Source organism: Ornithodoros turicata, chromosome 2, assembly GCF_037126465.1.
Source record: "Ornithodoros turicata isolate Travis chromosome 2, ASM3712646v1, whole genome shotgun sequence".
Taxonomy (NCBI): Eukaryota; Metazoa; Arthropoda; class Arachnida; order Ixodida; family Argasidae; genus Ornithodoros; species Ornithodoros turicata.
The window spans coordinates 140,314,143-140,334,472 of record NC_088202.1 but is presented as its reverse complement, the minus strand read 5'-3'; the positions used below and the strand labels follow the sequence as shown (position 1 = coordinate 140,334,472).

The 20,330-nt window shown below is 46.3% G+C and overlaps 2 protein-coding genes across 7 annotated transcripts in view; one reads left to right on the top strand and one right to left on the bottom strand.

The window, feature by feature from the left end:
* LOC135384163 (short stature homeobox protein 2-like) overlaps window positions 1-20,330 on the top strand; it is a 127,165-nt gene that overhangs the window by 86,162 nt on the left and 20,673 nt on the right. For 4 of the 6 annotated variants that reach the window (XM_064613385.1, XM_064613382.1, XM_064613384.1 and 1 more), the window contains exon 4: window positions 3,547-3,809. In XM_064613385.1, coding sequence (XP_064469455.1) covers window positions 3,547-3,809 — 263 coding nt within the window. Of the gene's footprint in view, window positions 1-3,546; window positions 3,810-8,666; window positions 9,012-20,330 lie in introns of those variants that run through there. The other 2 variants (XM_064613387.1, XM_064613386.1) reach the window with 2 other exon arrangements.
* LOC135384162 (uncharacterized) lies at window positions 10,730-20,139 on the bottom strand. The gene is made up of 8 exons (XM_064613381.1): window positions 20,015-20,139; window positions 19,141-19,468; window positions 16,412-16,508; window positions 16,246-16,285; window positions 14,883-15,044; window positions 12,269-12,353; window positions 11,903-12,210; window positions 10,730-11,155 (listed from the first exon to the last, which is right to left on the bottom strand). The coding sequence occupies exons 2-8, from the start codon at window positions 19,462-19,464 to the stop codon at window positions 10,780-10,782; spliced, it is 1,392 nt and encodes a 463-aa protein (XP_064469451.1). The 5' UTR covers window positions 19,465-19,468; window positions 20,015-20,139; the 3' UTR covers window positions 10,730-10,779.

The following is a 20,330-nucleotide window of genomic DNA, read 5'->3' as shown; positions in this document are numbered from 1 at the left end:
CCAAGACGACAAAGTAAAGCACGTGTACCCCTACACAACTCCCTTGAACCCACCGCCCGTATAATGTGCAATAAAACCACACAGAACCCGGTGCTATTTTGCTCCACTGTCTTTTGCAAACAAGGCAACGCCAGTGTGATGTGTCGCTGGTCGCTCGCTTTTTGCGTGTACTTCTACTTTGCTAGAAATATCCTAGGAAATAGGAAAATTTGCTCTAAAATCCTAGGCAATATGCAAAAAAATAAAAATGAAAACATTCTGAGGAGCAACCATAAAGCAACATAAGAGTTGACTTATCGGTTTGTATAGATTAAGTTGTCGCGTCTTGCCTCGTGCATATCATCGGATGAATCGGAAAATCAGGAGTGTCCGTATTTTGCATGTATCTAGATGAATGAATAGGTAACAGAATGTGGACTTACATAGACAGAATAAGCCTATGAATTGGTGCTGAGCAGATGACGGCAAAAATGACTACAGAAAATCGCGCCTTTTTGGCGGGCCTTTACATTTCGCGCAGAAGTAACCGATTTCTTTTTCTTTTTTCTCATCAACACATACACCAATCCGGGCAATTCTCACATGCAAGAAAGCGGACATGCAGAGGCTTGCATAATGTAAAACCACGAGACTAGGGAACACGAAGGGACAGACACAACACGAAGGCACCTATGAGTAAAGTTTCAATCGCATGGTACAACGTATCTCTGAAACAGGCGGCGTGAAGCGAAAAATGTCGCGTCCTGTCCCGTGTCGCGTCTTGCCCCATCTTGCCCCAACTTGCCCTACTCATTAACTATCTCTACATCAGAAGAATAAAGCTCACAAGAAAACGATGGCTTTCATTGTAGCATGCATTGTCTCACATTTATTGCTGTTTCAACACAGTGCCCCATTTCGCACACCAAGAGACTGTTCGATCGATGTCATATTTTTTGTGCGTCCTTGGCAAACTTGGTTTCCCTCTTTATAACGCAAACATCCGCAAAAGGTCTAATTGTGAGAATTCATAAAATACGCTTTAATGAAATTAAGAAACGAAGCAAGCTTCGAAACTGATACCAGCGGGACATCTGAACGCACGTGACGTTCGGAAGACGTTTTACCTTTAACAACTATTAAGGGCAACCTCCATGGAGCGAATTTTTGCAACGAAGTTCGCGCGGCAGATTGCCACGCGTGTTCCGCTGCCAGTTGTTCGCCGGCACCAGCTCCATGGAGCGAAAAACCAGCGGACGGCGTCGGGAAGTCATGCTGTGATGTCACTGTTGCCAGGGTATAAGGTGAAAGCTTAGTGAAATCAATTGCTCGAAAAAGTGCATTTAATGTCACAAATTTTGCAACTAAATCCAACATAAATTGGCAGATGGAAAATATGGGCAGATCGGCGGCGTACGCTCACATTTTTGACGCCTCGCGCAGGGCGTCCGACGCTGAGCGAAGTTCGCAGCTTTTTCGCTGTACATTCGCTCCATGGAGGTTGCCCTTTACACGTCGATCCTTATAGATTAAATAATTGACAACCCATTGTAAAACATCAATGTCGATATCAAGATTCCTGGCGATGAAACTTCGTCATCTCCCCCCATTCATGATCTCAATAATATCAAATCAAATATAACCATGGGGAGCCACAGTAAATGCTTCACGAAAATGTACAAAATTATTTCGCTAAATAGTCAACAGCCTTAATCAAGCATAGTCTACTTTTTGCTTACCCTTTGAACCGGAAGGAAATGACGATAGAATGGAATTTAATTGAAATAGTGATAAAACTCAGTACGCTGCGTAGCATACGAATATATTTGCCGAAAATCCTGTTGCATTCCAGCAAAGTAGTTTACTCGCTTAACAATAGTTGAATAAATAATGCGTTCCAAAATTTTAGATGATGTGGGAATGAGAGAAGAGGGTCATAGTTGACGACGTCATGTGTGCTCTTGTTTTTTTAAGCTGGTATGTATGACGTTAGGCAACTTAATGTCATGCATAATGACACGATCGTCGTCCTTTCACAACGTAGTTCTTTTATATGCGCTAGTTGAACAACAAATGTGTTAACGCAATGGAAACAGGTGAACAAGAATAAAGCACGGTTGTCGTCCGGGTCGTGGCTTTCCTCGGAACTAAACGAGCAGTAGCAACTTTAACAGGTTTACCGAACGCGCGAGCGGTGTATTCTCTCATCGGCGCGACACCCTAGTACACTCTTAAAAATGAACTTCACCACATAGCACGCTCCTAGCCAACCATCATCACGAATGACAACGTTCTCGCCCCTGATTTGTTGAAAACGGGAGGAGGAGCCTATTTTGTGCCGTGCATAATGGGCACAAAATAGGCTCTTCCTCCCGTTTTCAACAAATCTAGGGCGAGAACGTTGTCATTCGGGATGATGGTTGGCTAGGAGCGTGCTATGTGGTGAAGTTCATTTTTAAGAGTGTAGGGGCCGGAAGCGGGAGAGTTTACTCGTTCAGAGGAGGGATAGGAATGCGCGGGTTGAAACACCAATCCAAATCATTTCGCGAGCACATTCAAGCGATACGGAAACTACCGCGGTGTGTCGCAACCAGCGCACTCGCCCACCCCCCCAAAACGAGTGAACACGCCTTCTTCCGCCTGCTGCTATAAAGTGTCGCGCCCAGGAGAAAATACACCGTTCGCGCGTTCCGTAAACTTTTGTCCACCACTGTGCAAGTGCAAACCAGGAAGCAAGGACAACAGACGTGTACACACACTCACTTCCAACCGATAGTTTGTTTTATTTACCCGACACACACTTTATAGATACGGCACCTGTATGTGTTGTGTGGGTCCTCGTTCCTGCTACGTTTGAGACAAGACTTGGCTATTGGAAATTGCACACAGTGCATTCTCTGCGAGCCAATGGCGGTGGTCATTGACTGGGACCATTAGCATATCGCTCTAGTGGTCTCCAGTCTGTCGACATACGCGTACACTCTAAGAAAAAAAGGAGTACTTTTACTCCTTTTGGGAACTAAATGCATTGCCACAAAAAATAGTCCCTTTCGGGAGTAAATGAATGTCACAGGGTGGAAACTGCATTTCACGCGCTGTTGTAAGAGTCTCATGTACATAACTGGTGTGCATGCATGAAAATACTTTGAAGCAAATCGTCAACCGTGATATATCGAGTGATATAAAATCTTGCGCCATACTAGGGCACAATTTGCGAAGAAAGATGCACTAACTGTTTCTTACTCTGTGTGGCTGGAAAATTGCTACGTTGGCTGAGTTATACAGCCTTATGTCGTTCAAATTGACCAAGGGCACATATTTACCTAGATTGTTGCATTCAGGGGACCATTCGCGAAGTTTAGTGACAATTTGCAGTCCTGGGGAGTAAATGTCGGGACTAAATATCGGGTTAGGGGACTAAAATGGGGAGTAATTGGCAGACTATGGGAGTAGACGCTGCAATTACTCCCCGTTTTACTCTTTTTTTTTTCTTCTTAGAGTGTAGGAGACACACGCTTATTATATTGTACAATTTCTCTCCCATGACCAAATGATGTAATGGTGCAGGTATGGTTCCAGAACAGGCGTGCCAAGTGGAGGAAGCACCACAGAGGACAACTACGTGCGCCTCCTGGGCAAGGTACACCCTCTGGAGGAGCAGCGGTGCAAAGGGAGCCATTATCCAGGGGTGTTCCGCTGCCTGCCCCTTCTCCGCTTTGGCGTACCGTGAAGCGTTTCCCAGGGGCAGGAGATTCCTTCTGGTTTTCGGATGGATTTCGAAGTTCAGCGCCCCCAATTATACATGATCCCTACGCTGCTATCGCGCACAAGTGAGTAACTACAAGCTGAAAGCACAACATGAACGTAGTGAGATGGCAACATAGCAAACAGCAAATGCGGAACACCGGCATTTTTTGTTTGTGCTGTTGATGTTTCCTTCTTGTTTATCCTTCGTCGTTGTTGTTGTTGTTGTTGACGCATGATGCACTATGATGCTTGATTTAACCCTGGTGGCATGTAGCTTATGTACGTGACGTAACTTTGTAGTGCATTATTATCTTCGCTAATTTTTGTAAGAACGAGGATGTGTTGCATCTGTTGTGACACTGTAACACGATATAGACAACTGTTATGAAGACATGAGCTCGCAGCGGTTTATTTGTCACGCGCCCTGTGCGCTTCTCTGACGCTGCTGCTGAAATATATGAACTATATATACCGTACAGCTTGAGGCACACGCTAATTTACAGGGTTCGCCAAGATAAACTTCGGGGTTTGTAATGAAGATAAAACAAATTAGAACAGTGTCAGAAAGCTAAAGTAGATGTTAGAAGACGTATTATGTCCCAAAATTTTACGTCGATCATGCCGCTTGGTTTGTTTCTCTGCGGATAAATCGTGAAAATCAAAAAAGTCGCCGCTGCCTAAACGGCTATACCTGTGTTTCACCTTCTTTCCATCAGAGGGCGAAAACGGTCGAACGCGGCGTCGCAGACGACATCGAAATCTGAACAAGTGGAACTGAATCCAGCACGTACTCTGCAACGCCGCGTTTGACCGTTTCGCCATCTGACGGAAAGAAGCTGAAACACAGGTATAGCCGTTTAGGCAGCGGCGATTTTTTTTTAATTTTCACGATTTATCGGCAGGGAAACAGATCAAGCGGCGTTATCGACATAAAATTTTGGGGCATAATACGTCTTCTAACATCTACTTTGGCTTTCTGACACTGTTCTAATTTGTTTTATCTTCGTTACAAACCCCGAAGTTTATCTTGGCGAACCCTGTATGTTAAAAGAAGAGCGAAAGCCCACTCCATAAATTTCTCTCTCTCTCTCTCTATATATATATATATATATATATATATATAAAAGTGAAATAATAAGACTTGGACTACAGATTACAGGAACGTTAACAAAAACTAATTTATTAAATGGGCATTTTAACACATAGATTAAAAAAAGAATGGTCGACGTTTCGACAGTGGCACTGTCTTCGTCAGGACAAAAGAGGTCCAAGGGTTGCATATTGCTTAAATAGGTTTCCTGGGTAACGTCACAATCGGTGCAAGTATGCCACGTGGCAGTTGTCTGAGTCATATTCTGGAACATTCCGCAAGGTCAAGTCCGGGTGGTGATGTCATCTTTCTTGGGGAGCCAGCTCAGGGTTATTAATAAGTTATTAATAAATTAGTTTTTGTTAACGTTCCTGTAATCTGTAGTCCAAGTCTTATTATTTCACTTTTATTCAACTTCGTAGCCGTCTGATATATTAACCTTAATAAATTAGTTTTTGTTAACGTTCCTGTAATCTGTAGTCCAAGTCTTATTATTTCACTTTTATTCAACTTCGTAGCCGTCTGATATATTAACCTATTTGTTCTATATATATATATATATATATATATATATATATATATATTACTGAGGAGGATTGCGCAAAAAACAACATGCGCTCTCGTGCGACAATGATGGCCGTAGCCGGCCTCTAGCGTGTGGGCCATGTCTTTGAGCTGCGCGATTTGAACTCCTTCAGGGTGCTCGTAAGTGCGTTAGTAATGTTGATCACGCTCGTATAAAGTGTAGCGTACGCCGCAGGTAGCACCGTGCCGTGTCCAGATGGGCAGACGAATTTTCAGAGGGAAATTATACCTTGCAGCTATGGCCGGTACGCCGATGCTACATACTGGCTCTTATATCGTCACGCCAGAAGATCGGGCCATGCTTCCAATGTTACGCCGCTCATAGCTCGTTTTTGATAACGTCACCTGCTCTACATCCAGTTGCGTTGGCAATGGTGGTGGTCACACGTCTGCTAGAAAAGAATAGTACCCGCTACCCACTGCTCGGATATATACACGCCAAAGTCATGCTCACATTAGATGCACTGGCCCACGAGACCTGAATTCCTGGAGTTCCCGCAGAGTAAATTGAATTGAAAATTGAAAATGAACTACTAAGGTGGCATTGCTACACAAATAACTATCACAAGCACTACCTTCATGGGAATCGCCAAGATTTGACAACGCTATCCATTGACCCTGGGCACATGCATGATCCTGGGCACATGCTCAAATCACCATGACCCGTCGGAGACCCGTTCATGACCCGTCCAAACGCATTGCTAAAGCTGGATGATGTCGAAGACGACGCTCGTAGCAGATGCCGACGGCACTGAACCCCAAAGTCGTGTGCGATATACTGGAATTGCTGCCCTTGTTATCAACCGAATAATCCCTAGTTTTGCTAGTAGCAGCAGGAAAGCGAACTAACGACCTCGGTCGTTTCATTTGCACTTAACTTCTGTTTGGAAAGTATATAGCCAAAGGTGTATAGCAGCGTCCTTTGATCTAAACGAGTAACGACAGAAAAATAACGAAAAACGCAGGTTGTAAACGGTGGAAATTATCGACAGAAAGTCTTTTCATACCAGGTGGGACATGCGCTACGGACATCGGACGTATAGGCTACAGGGCGTCCTCAATATTATGAATTACTAAGGACTTGAAAGCTCACAGGAAAAAGCAGTGCCACACTTAGCTCACTTACCTGCCACATTGGCACAGTCCACATGGCCCAAAAAAGCTGTTCAGGAATGCTGCGACACGCTATATGAGCATCTGTTACAGCTATCCGCCGCTGTAGCAGTTACACGCTCCGGCGTCCCCTTAATGTGATTTCAAGCGCTACGTGTTTCACTGACGTGCCACTTGTTACTGATATGACTTTGACATATAATGGAAACTTGTCGTAACCTGGACGTCAACCTGCGCGTCCTGCCCCGGCTGATGATCATAGCAGACTACCCTAACAGCTGTCATCATTGAAGCCTGGTCCGCACTGTTCCGTCTCAATGCGTCCGTCGGCGTTGCGTCCGTTTGCGAACCGACGTAAGTCCCCTCGGAAGCGACGGATGCATGGGTTCGCAGAGTTCAATTTCTGGACGGAGCGACGCAGGGAATGTCGGTCGTTGTCTCGTGCCGGCAACCATGCCTGCGCGTTCTTATTTTTTATTTTTTTTGCTAGTGGGGAAAGTGGGGAACAGGCGTGGAGTTTGCCGGGTGAGGAAGAGGTAATTATAGAAAAATAATGGGCGCATGGAGAAACTGCAGCTGCCCCGAAACTGCGGGACAAATTGACCTCTGGAAGGACTTACAGAACTGACAGCTAACTCCTGTTACGAAGAACCTTGCTTCATTCTACTCAAGCATGTAAACAAGCATTCAAGACAACACCCATTCAGGCATGTATGTATGATTCGCATGAATAACTTTGGGGTATCTCTCCCGCGTTGCCTTGCTCCGAAATATTTTTATATTATAGCATTGTGCGAAATCATTGATCATTAGTTTTATTTATTCCTTAGAGTGCTTTCAAAAAAACACATTTTTTGCACGGAGTTTAAGGAATGGAATGAAATGAGGTTCGCAAACCATTCGAGAAGTGAGAATTGCCTATACCTTTCGAGCCTTTGGAATTGGAAGGAATGGAATTAGCCGACATCTCCATTCCCAGGACTGGGAATGGAATGGAGGGGGGGGGGGGATGCCCATCGGAGCCTCGGTGGGTATGAACGCTTCGAAGAGTGGTTCAACTGTAAATTCGTAGACATAGTTGCCTACTAGAGATAGCCATACACTGTATACATCTGGACAAGTCAATTCCTTCAGGTCAACTGCGTGCGAAAATCGAAAGACGCAGGTTTTTGTTTGTTTTAGGCGAGCACATGACGCCTCCGGATCACAACGTAGTGCGCCTGCATGCTTCATACTGCCGCTTGTGTTTGTTCTCCAGCTGGCATGCATCTACGCCATACTCTCAGTGCCGTACGTCGAGTACGTTTGCATGCTTTTAAAAGCGAACGCGTAAAATACTCGCATTAACAAAACATGTGAGTGGGCTTCTGCAACCTTGTCGTGCGCTCCACTCTCAGTGTGCCGACTCCATTCTCCGTTGGCTGAGATATACCTGTCTGACTGTAGCTCTGATGCCGTATCGCAGTATACAGTACACTCTTAAAAAAGAGGGTGTACTTTAACTCCTTTCCTTGCTACATATACCACTCCCTTTTGGAGAGTACAAGTACTCTAAAAAAAGGAGACTCTCACCCCCTACTGGAGAGTAATATTATTCTCTGGCAGCGAGAAAGGGAGTTATGCTACTCCCTAGAGGGAGTGAGGATACTTCTTTTTTAGGGTAATTCTCTCTCCAAAAGGGAGTTATAACACTGTCACACGGGCAGTCTTCAACGGCCATTGAAACCAATGACCATTGAAAATGCTCGTAGTGCCACCAAGCGTGTAATGCGTCAACTTCTCGAAGAGCATTGGATCCAATGTTTCCTGAGCGGTTGACACATTACACGCTAGGTGGTGCTACCTGCATTTTCAATGGTCATCGATCTCAATGGTCATTGAAGACTGCCCGTGTGACACGGGTATTATATATGTGGCAAGAAAATGAGCTAAAGTACACTCTTTTTTTTTAAGAGTGTAGTCATAGTGATCCGCGGTTCCTTCGCCGGTGCACAGACTGGGAGTGCAGGCCATTTCGCTCCCCGCATGAAATCCTTCGGTTCGAGTTGCATGCCTGCCTGTCTTGTCTGCCAGAATGCTCGGGTGGCGTTTCGTTGTTTGCGAGAGTAAACGTTGCGCAAACATAGACACATTTTGTTCATCTCCTTCTCAGCCTCGTGAGCGGAATGCCACTGCCGCATCACCACCCATCAAAGGCTGACCTCTGCCCATGTTTCACCTTTCCACCGCCTCCTCCTTCGCTTGCTGGACTCCCACTTGAACTCCGAACGCTCCGGAACGCGCACGTTGCCACTCCGTCGGAGCACAGCAGAACCCCTTTTGTAGCTAACGCACCGACAACCGTATCCAGGCGGCCCATTATGGATGCAGCTTGTTCACCGAACAAGGCGTGAGGCGTAGAGTCTTCAGACGTGGAGTGACCTCGACTCGTTAGTGGAGTTCATGGGCGGATAATCGAAGGTCAACAAATGCACCGGCAAAGAGATATATTGTTTTTGGTTATCAAAAAATAAAGGCTACTCATGTGTTTTAAAAGCTTGTTATTGTTTAGCACAAGGTGATCTCCACATGTACGAGTGTCCACCGCTACCCAAGTACGTTATTTCTTACGCTCAGGAGAAAGTAACAGGAGACGAGGCTGTCATCAACGATTTATAGAGTGTCTAAAAAGTATCTCCAGAATTTTCAGATTCCAGATCTGTCTCACTCAATAGACCTCTCCCTGTTTGTAAACAAAATGACGTCGTAGTGTTCGACAGCGCCTCCGATTTGACAGAGTTGAACTACGCTCGAAGCTAGGTCAAGGTCGCGCCCGAAAGCCACGGTCTTGAGGGTATTACGATCTTCCCTTAGAGGTACAGGACCTTCGATCCAACATATCTTTCAATAGGAAGCAGCGAACAAGTGCCCAGTCGTGGAACCCAGCCCTCTCCTTCCGATTAGTTTCGGTTTCGGTCTGACTACCAACGTCATGATGACGTTTCTCGGGTGGAGGTCTATTATGACAAATGAAAAACCGCTCCTTCCTGCACATTGTCAATACTCCGCTCTCAGGACATAGGTGGCTCTTTGAAATTTATTCTAGAGGGCATATTTACTAGAAGTGTAACAACACAAGTGCGTGTTATGCTCGCAAACTGTACAAAAGCAGTTTCCAGTGCTACGAAACATACACAGGGAGCCTGGCACGCGATATCCAGCCCATTTGAAATGTTAAGGGGGCAGCGATTTTCACGGTTTATCCACGAAGAAATCGACCAAGTGGTAGCTTATCGCTTTGCACGTCCTTCAACGTATAGTTCAGCTCCAAAAACACTTCGTTACAACCCTCGTACTTGGGTAAGCCTGTTTTTAAAAATATTCAAATTGGGAACCAAATTACTAGGACAGGCTTAAAACCAATGCAGAGTCGCACGTAACGCGAGAACAAAACATGATACAGAGTGGCGCGTGCTCTTTTAACTACGTTAGCTACGTTAGCAAGCTACGGACGACTAAAAAGTTGTAGAATTCCGTTTACCCGTTCTTTGCCTGCAGCTCTTGCCATGGAGTCGAGTGTGTCTGCCATGTCCGCGTTTAAACCACAGCGCAGTCACCGAGTTAACGGCCAAAAATGTGAATCCCAATGGCATTAATGGTGAACCTCTCAGTGGTCAGCTTGTTGCTGTGTGCGATGAGAAGCAGTCATTCAAATCGATTGTCGCACCACGCAACAACTCATCCCCCTCTTGGTGGAGAAGAATGAGCCATTAACTCTATAATATTGCAATACGCCTACCTGCTCGCCATCTCGCTTGCGTTTATGCTATTTTTTCAGTTGCACACACACATTGCGAGTTATTGCCAAGGCACTTTTGAAGTTGTCCAGCTGTAAAGGCACGCTCTTCTAGCCAATAAAATGCCTTCCCTTCATTCCATTATCTTCTTTGTTTCGTTCGAATACACCTTGTCGTTCGGGAGTTACGTGAGACTACTGCTCAGCTGCCGCTCTAAATATTTCAGCGCCTTACACACCAGCGCAATACAGATAAATTCCTATTGGCTTAGCACCTGCGAAGCTACTGAGTTTGTGAGCGATGTACAGATGTGGGCAGATGGCAGTAGTCTCCAGGACAGTAGTCTCCAGCATGAGCACCAGCGAATGAATTCCCGTAGTGAATAATATTCCTACGATTACCCCTGTCCCATATCGAGAGGACACTAAAAACTGCACCATTCCAAATCATAATACTACAATTTATTCGCACCGGCCTTTGACACAGCCTCTACGTACACATGTCCTGAAGCATAGCTTCGAATGACACATTCCGTTGAGCGACTAATTCCTTCCACAGATCCGCCGCTTTCCTCCTCGTGGCGGCTTCGATGTCCGCGATACTGTCCATGATCTCGTATTTGAGCACTCCGGCAAGGACCCTGTAGCCTTTGCCTTTACGGAGAAACCTTTGAGACTCGTGTACCTCTCTTTGGATGTAGTCCTTCCACCAAGTCTCGAATCGGAGACAGGTCAGTCTGAAGGACGCTTTCAGCTCCGACAGTAGTTCGCGCCGCGCCTCCAGGATCTCTTGACGAAGCTGCTCGTGGTCAGTTGTCCTGCTTTCAGCGAGGCATTGACGGCAGTCTTCCACGAAGTGGCGGTACCTAGGGAGAAAAATTCGAAACATTCACGTCGCAAGTGTACCATATCATTGGTTCCTAACTGTACAGTTGAGTGCTCTGGAAGGTGACCGGATACGTCATACCAGATTACCATTAACAACAGGACAGAGTCGAAGGTGCATCTAACATACATTCATTAACAGGTTTTTGTGTTAAAACTATGAGAGCTAGCAATATGGGGTTTTTCACAGGCGGGTCATGTGGTCAGGCGCACATCCTGTCAGGAAGCGTACACAGGTAATCATTTTACATCCTTATTCGCTCAAAACAGGTGTATTCTTATTAGAACACCCATTTATATCCCGCTGACTGCAGCAAATGGTGTAAGAAGAGCATTACTAAAGGTGCAATATCGACGTATACACCACATTTTATCCCATGTCGATGTAAAGTGAGGAGCGACGGCGTACGAACGATATACTAAAGTTCACTACTGTGTTCGCAACCTGTGTACGTCTTTTTTTTTTATTCTCTCTTTTACTATGCGTTGTAATGTCGAAGTGTAGGAAGGTTATTTAGTATAATTACGTTATGTCAACTGCATCTGTAGGGGGCATGGCTTCGTCAGACACCTTTAGCGATGTCACCTAAGACGATGTCCCAAGCAACTTGTTTTATGCGAACAACAACCGCAACAGGCAGCACCGCAATATCGGCAATAACACTGCTGACCTCTTTCAATTAAACCTGCAGATAGCGCACGCATTCTTGGTTTACTGCTGTACGCACCTGCGACCAAAGTCGTTGCGCAGTTGCACGCAGGTTTCATCCCATTGTGCCTCCACATCCTGGGCGATGTAACTTAGGTGATCGTTGATGATCTTGCGAACTTCAGCATTACAGTCGAAGGCCAGACGTGCGGCTTGCGGAGGTGGAGTGACCAGTTCTGTCCTTTGCACTGCAGGGTTCGAGTTCGACATGACGAGTGCTTCTGAACTGTCGCAACGGTTGGCGGTTAGGTTGGGGCTACTCCGTGGCTGGATCCGCTCTTTTTCAGGTTGCTCCACCGTCAAGTCTTCTTTTACTGGCGTGAGGTCCTGCGGTAGGTCACGTGAGTTCACCGCTGGATTACGATCATCACTCGCCTAGACTTACCAAAACGCCAACACCCAGAGAATCATCATCGCCGTCATCTCTGAACTCCGTAAGGCTCTCAAGTAGACCGATTGCACAGTTCCATCTATGGACAGAATATACCCAGAGGTCTATGATAAGTAACTTATGGAGTCTCACAACACACAGAGGAGTCTTCGAAGCACTTCATGCATACCGTAGTGTGTATACGTCTGGTAAAATACGTTATGTATAGAGTGCTCCTAAAGCTTCGATTCTGTTTTTTTTTACGATGCGTTTGCTAAGAAAATTTAGTTTTGAAACAGTGTAGTTAACTGCATGACTTGAGGCACCGCTATAATAAAGTCGTCGCATGCGCAGAACCGATATAGTGTTTTGTGGAATGAGCAGCAAAGACGATTCCTTTAGGGCGTCAAAGCGCTGGCGTACTCCGTTTTAAAACTGTTAGACCGTTCGAGAACTGGGAGCCCAAGCATTTTGAGGTACCAAACACCATAGTGGCACAGCCTATATATCCAGCACTCAGTGACAAATCCTCATTTCTTTGGGGCCCAAAAGCGTCGAGAACCCTATTAACACTCTCGAAGAGGAAGTGCACGTTATCTATCAGTGTGCGTTTGAATAGTGTCCGGAGTGCAGTTCCCAAGGCGTCGGTCCAGCTGCTCGACATAAGCGTGAATCGTCGTTCAAGTGCCATCTTCGAGAAGAGGAAAATCTTGGCAGACGACGAGCACGAATACACGAACAGTAGCGAGGCAGGTCAGTAACGCGCGTTGAGTGCATGACATCCCCGTGATTTGCCTTGTGCTCCCGTCTCTATAGGCTAATCGCAAAGTTTATTTGACGTTTTCATCACGCAGTAGGAAGAATAATTCTGATCTCGTCCTCCGCTTTGCAAGCGATAACATATGGCACCCACGTGCTCGAACCTTTTGGGGCTACAATACGGCGCTCGCGTTCCTTGGTTGTCTGGGTCACGGCGGGACCTATCATTCCGGACCTATATCCTTGAGAGCAATTTTTTTTTTGCGAACATTTTCGTGAAAACGACGCCAAAAGTTACCTGATGATTGTAAATTCGCATGCTTTACTGCAGTACGAGTGCTGTACCATAAAGGCAGCCATGTTTTTTTTCTTCTTTTTTTTTCACAGTGTGCCAGTGTTCGGCTTGTAATTTGAAGCTCGAATGTGGTTCAGTTATCGACGCAAAGCAGTCAGTGTTTGCCTTCGCGCAAATAGCGTTTTCAACTAGTGGAATGCGGCGGCTTGTACGTTCTTACGTTTGAACTGCGCGGCCATTCTGTACGTTTGAACAGTACGTGACGTTAAACGTAGTATACTTCGTCTGTTTTTTCCTATGTGTAGTTAGGTCTGATGGAGCAGTCATACAGGGTGCCTTTTAACCTTTAGAGAATTGTTATATTAAAGCCATGAAGCTACCTAGAGGTGGTTTCCACAGGTGGGTTATGCGGCCAGCCGTACATCCTGTCGGAAAGAGCATATAACTACTGGACGACTAATTACCTAAGATTCATTAATTAACTTATAAATTAGATGTTTTCGGGGCAATGCGATATAGCAAAATTGGAGCCAACAATTATTTATGTCATATCAATCTCCTTTTTAAACATCCTAAAACGAGCACGTACTTTTGAGATATAAATCGCCGATAACCGAAAATACAAAAACTTAAACCACGCACTTCTCGAGCGCAAAACAGGGGGAAAAGAGCGTCGGAATGCCATGCGCTCTGTAGCGATCGAGCTGGTTGGCTAAAACGCTGATCCGTTCTCCAGATGGACAGCTTTCCGGCCCATATAAGCCAAAACCATGTCGTTTCTGCGCTCGAGAAGTGCGTAGTTCTGGTTTCGCGTGATTTGGAGCTAAAAGTCTGGCGATCAAAGTAGGTGCGATCGCTTCAGGATTTTTGGGAAAGAGGGTAGATTGAAATAGTGGTTGCGTTCAACTCTGCCGCCTGACATTTTCGCGAAAACAAACGCTAATGAATTTTAGATAATTACGTGTGGGGGGGGGGGGGGTCCAGTACACTCTTAAAAAAAGATGCAATTTAACTCGTTCTCCTTGCCACATATATCACTCCCTTTTGGGGAGTGCAATTACTCTCAAAAAGGAGTCTCCTCACTACCATCAGGGAAGATACTCCTTTTTGAGAGTAATTGTACTCTCTAAAAGGAAGTTCGATTACTACTCTCCAGCAGGGAGTTAAAGGGTCTCCTCACTCCATTCAGGGAGTGAGGAGACACACTGCAGGAGGAGTACACTCCAAAGGGAGTGATATGGTGGCAAGGGTGTACTCCCTAAAATGGAGTTGCTATACATCCTTTTTTTTAACATGCTCTTTCCCACAGGACGTATGCTTGGCCACGTAACCCTGCCGCAAAAAAGGGCATCAGAGCTGCCCTCTCTGTAAGGGATTAAAAAGACAACACCCTGTATATGACTTCGTAACTTGCCGGCTTCATGGCGCCATACTGCGGTATGTAAGCGGAACCTGTCAAGCGTTAGAGAATGCGTGGATTATTCGTAGAAAACTTAGGAATCATATGACAGCTCGCTTCAATGTGTGTGCAATATTCCAATACAGTCAATATTCATCTGTGCGGCGATTTCTTACCGGGATTGCGGTGTTGCTGCAATGAATTCCGTTGGGGTCGCGTCTTCGAGGACTTCTAGCAGTGTGTCCCGGACTCTGCTCAGAACTTCTTCAATACTTCGACGTCGGCCCCTCTTGCCCGGCTTTAGTTGTCCACTGGTTTTACGACTCTGCGGTGACGGCCTGCAAAATCATTTAGGTGTTACAGATTGATCGAGTTTCAGTGTAACTGTTATAAGTAACTGTTTCACCCGGTGGATAGCAACATGTATAGTGAGGGCTTCGGGGTTCGAGAGATTGTGTCTATAGTGAAAACAACACATAAGTTGCCTTCATTTTACCCCCGCACACGACATGAACTTGGGTGCTCGAGAGCTCTGTATATCTTGCCCGTGGACACGGCAGGATAGTGTATAGAAATATGTTATCGCTTATTTGATTAATTGATCTCCTATTCAATGCTTTGTCCTCGATCTCGTGCATGCCATATTGTCACATGGCGAAGATTGTGGTACACACAAAATATTTATTGAGGCCAGAGGGTACCGTGGCACTTAACAACTCTGAAGACAATGGTCTTCCGGAAGCCCAGGGAGAAATAGCTAATATTGTTGGGTGTGTATGCCGACCAGATCCTTTACAGTGACGCCTTGCATTCATGCATGAAAATGCCGAGCAGAGCTGAGAGCCGAACACAGAAATCCATTGTCCTCATTTGTCGAGCGCACACGAGAACAGGTAAGATCACAGCCCTCAACATGAGTTATCGTTACGGTGCTTGAAATGTTGGTTGAATGTTGGTTGGTCGGTTGAAGTGTGTAACACTGAAGTGTGTACACGGATGGATGGGGTAAGTCTTCTGGCTGTGGTACGTTCTATGTGCGCCTATCCTGATCCCTCATCTCCGGCTGTGTGCATTTAAACACGACAGGCACACCGTCGTGTGGATACATTTTTATGCTCCTACTAAAATTGCAATCAACTCCTCCTCTCATGGCAGAGAAAGTGAAGGCAAACGTAGTGGCGTTTCGTCGATGTGAAAAGGACAAAGTCCATGTCCAAGAGTATTATGTCAGCAGCATGCAGCACACATCAAGGAGCTCTCTACTCCAGTGTTTTGTGCGCATCTGGAGAGACCTTCTGTGCAATTCGTCGTGTGCAGTACATTTTTGCTATATCGAACCGTTCCGCTACTGGACTAATGCTGCATATTAACTGAATTAATGCTTGAAGCACCGTCCTACGTTGTTCAACCATCAGGAAACATAGTAATAGGTGTTGGATAAAATATGGTTTATCTCTGCAGCCTTTATCGCCATAGTCTGGCTCAAATGGATCCCCCAAAATGTACGCACCCTAAGAGCTAGTGCAACAGATTGCTTACGCTCTTTCTTCGTATGTCTTCACAGGACTTATGCGGCCACCTGTTTCAAACACGGGAGAAACGATAGGCCAAGCCTTATGGTTATATTACTCACTTCAGCGGCACAATTACGTAAGAGCAGAGATTTATATGAGTTTACTACACGGAACACTGCGCGGTTACATACACTGGAAGTGGTCCGAGTGACTAGCTGCCAGATGTCGTCTGCAAGTACGCTGCGGAGTTTCGTTGAAGGTCACCTTGCGAGGGATATCGTCTGGCGTCTGTAAAGAAGGCAGAATGTATGCAACAGTTTATGAGCACAGACGGGGACACAAGAGACACTCAAATTCAGAACACGGAGCTCTAACATTCTTAATTGAACCATAACATTTCCCGAACACCCATAATTTTTTTGGTGAAATGGTCCTCCTTGTCGACAAACTCGTAAACAGCATCTTTTCCCGATTAGAGCGCGCCGTTCTTAAACACGCGGCGTCGAAATCTTCTCCAGACCACAGCTCCACGTTCCTCATCGCGCATTTTCGCTACTACGCGCGTGGACCTCAGGACACAGGACACTGGAAACAGACGACGTCGGTGACGCACTCATGCACAACGGTGAGAGTCAAATTTCTCCGCACGACACCCCTTCCCCTGCTCCCCGTGGGGAATCGCCATGTGTATCAGCTCCGTACTTCGTTTGAAGTATTTCGTGAGTAAACCGTCCGCTTGCCGAATGACGTACCTCAGTTTTTGCGTACAGGTACGTATCCTCTGTCAAACAAAAACCCGCAAAAATCGTTTCATGGTCCCTTGAATGCTGTTCCGCTCTGACAGGGTTATGCAGCGAAGTTATTCCAAATGAGCTGTGGAAGACACGTCTATCAATACTCCACTGTTGGCCGAGGCGGGTTGCAAGGGAAAGCAAAAGAGTTCCAGAACAAGACTGTCGAAGGTGACCCGTAGCGCACGCCGGAGGTATTTAACCCAGACGCGCTCTGGGAACCCATGAACTCCTCTGAAAGGCCCGTAAGAGAATGAGGCTAATGGCACGAAGTGACGTCAGGAAGCGGGGATCCGGCTGGAGTGCCGATCGTGCATCAATACTAGCTCCCTCTTCACAGGAAAGACAACCGCGTCGTCTGCTACGAATATCCGCCATCTTGACGCGGCTACCGAAGGTTCAACATGGCTACCCGACGAGGTTCGCTCACTGTTTCGGAAACCTCACGAATTACATGCAAGCGCTTTTGAACAATGGATGATTTATTTCCCATTTGTGAAGGTGTTGATAGACGAGAGAGAGAGATGACAGCAGTTAAGGATAACAAAATAGCTAAGCGGACAAAACAGCTAAGCGGACGGAACTTGACAGTACGGCGCGCGTGACATATTTAATTCCTCTAATCGCTCATCGGCGGCGCCACGAGCTGTACCGTGGGAAGGCGTCCCATTTTCCATACGATTCCACTGAATTGGACAACTTTGAAGTAAAGTCTCATGATCTGTGGCAGTGTTGGCAAGTTGGATGTTTTTCTCTCGATATCTGGAGGTTTTAGATTTAGATTTATAGCCTGGAATGAAATCTATTTGTGCCACTAGTTTTTGCAATAACTGCAGCAGTGCGCAGTCAAAATTCGTTATTGAATTAATTCCACCATAGAACGAACGGATGTGACATGATGCAAGGCATTACAAAGCCACGTGGTAGAGACCATACTCTAATCCAGCGGAACACGGTGGCATAGATTTGCGTACAACTTTCATTTTCTCGGTCTTTCTTTCATTCTTTTTTTTTCTTTTCAGGAGGGAGGGGATACGCGTATCTGCTGAACTTGTTCTTTCTGGCAGATATTTGGGGAAGAGTTGCCCTAAGAACTTGTGGGGAGTGTTAGGGGCGTGGGCATGGGAGTGCTGGAAAAATCCTAGCACTGTGGCCTTCAATTGCAACCAGTAGAGCACTAATTCTAGAGAAAAAAGAAAAAAAACAGTAAATGGTCGCTGGAATATGAACTGCTAGGAAACGTGTTCGGCTCTACTCGTAACATGGCAGCGCCCTGCTCCACTGACAACGGAGCCATGGCACTTCAACAAGCGCTTCGCCAAATCAAGACGAGATTCGATCGAGACGATAGCATGCACAGTATTCTGCCACATGTCGACGTGCACGGCGTCCAGATCTGGAGGTCCTGTTACTGTCCTCGTATTTACATATTTTGCTCGTTTCAGTGGGCCTGTTTTGTTTGCAGACATGCGCCTCGTCTCGCAAAGGGAAATGTGAAATAGGTGTTTCCATGATGCTGATGTGTTCGATGAGAGAAATGTACGTCGATTTCTGTTGCCATGTTAAACTGTTACCGTGACGGGGTAGTTTCCGAGGAAAATTCAATAGACTGATATTTTTTCCGCATTCTTTAGGTTTCTCTGGGTCCATTCGGAGGGACATCTGGACCAGACTTGGCAACACAGCTCGCATCCCATTCGCAAGACACATTACGAATGGGATACAGGCAATGTTGATTCCGACTCCCAATACGGTATTTGGAGTCGGGGTCAGGCTGTGCTTATGATTCTCTCTTCTAATACCAGCGGCATGGCCGAGAGGGTTGAGGCGTCCCGCTCGTCGGGGGTAACCAAGATCGTGCTGAAGACTTGGAGGTCGTGGGTTCGAATCCTACCACAGGCTGTGCTGCCTGAGGTTTTCCGAAGACTTTCCAGACGAATATCGGCACAGTTCCCCCTGAAGTCGGCCCAGGACGCATACTAACTCCCTGTCCCCAACTCCTTCCTCCTGTCCTCTCTCCACCTGTTTACGTAGCTCAAAGCCAGAGTTGCTTCGCGGCGCCAGCACACACACACACACACACGAAAACTCTCTACTGCCGCTAATACAATGCCCTAAACATATTCTACCTGAGTGGAGGCCTCTGTCGTTGGCGGTCTTTCGCAAGAACAGTTCACTGAAACATGTACGTGTAGCTGCTCATGACTCTTTGGACTGCTAGTAGGAGACGAGTGCGTTCTCGTGGGCATAATGGTGACTGCCGCAGAGCGTGGTGGTGGTGGTGGTGTTGATGGCTTCTGAGGCACCCTGGTCACCAGTGGACTAGAGGCCGTGTTCTTGAGGATTCCCTTGAGGGGTGTCGAAGACGGGCCTACCCGCTCGCCAGCTCCCATCATCTGCTTCAGTTCCTCCATCAGGTGCTGGTGCTCCGTCAACAGGCCTGGGTTAGCCATCACGCTGCACGATATTAAACCGCATGGTTAGCTCGTTAGCTAACGTTAATAACTACAAATCATGCGAGTAATTTGTAAGGCATTGGATTGAACGCTCCTATTAGCTCAAGAGGAAATACGCCTATGGACGGAATGATAACCATTTGATTGCTGCGCTGATCCGTGTCACGCGCAGTCCACCTACGAACATAATACGATGTTAGATAATCTAGAGAACAAACAAATAATTAATTTCAATTTCCACCACGGTTTTGACATACAAACGCAAAATTCGGCAAACAGACAAAGGCTCTCTCCTCCCCTATCAAGCACCAGAGTCGGACGATTCCAGCAGTTGTTCCCTAATTCCCACTATAGTCACATACCACATGAGACATTAGTCGGTGGACATCGCGCAGGATGAGACAGGCACAGGAAGATGAAATGGTAATGGTAATTCATCAGTTCCTATTGAGACCAACGTTCTCACAAGATCCCCAAGCGCAACCTGGAATACCTATAGCCCAAAATGCTACGGAAACCGAGAGTACGAAGCTGAAGTTGAACTCACCTGAAAGAACCGAAAATGTGGTTCACAGGGCAGGGTACAGCAACGACTGGTTTTCAAAAACTTGCAGGGAACACGCAACGCACGAGCGATATCGCGTTCCTCCTGCTCTTCCTCGTCGTCTTTGTCCTTCACCGTCGCAAACATTGCTCTTGATAGAGCGCGAAGAGCTGTGTGGCTGAAGCCCGGTCCGCACGATTGCGTTTCAATACGTCCGTCCGTCAGCGTCTCTGTGTGACGGAAGCATGGGTTTCCAATTCACGTCCGCACTTTTGCGACTCTGCTTTACGAGAAACGGCTTACACCCGACTACGTGAAG

Coding starts and splice junctions, on each gene's coding strand:
- LOC135384162 (XM_064613381.1), bottom strand. CDS start 19,464: ATGGCTAACCCAGGCCTGTTGACGGAGCACCAGCACCTGATGGAGGAA. Junction 16,509..19,140: donor CGACAGAGGCCTCCACTCAG/GTAGAATATGTT, acceptor CCTTCTTTACAG/ACGCCAGACGATATCCCTCG. Junction 12,354..14,882: donor GCAGCAACACCGCAATCCCG/GTAAGAAATCGC, acceptor TTCTGTCCATAG/ATGGAACTGTGCAATCGGTC.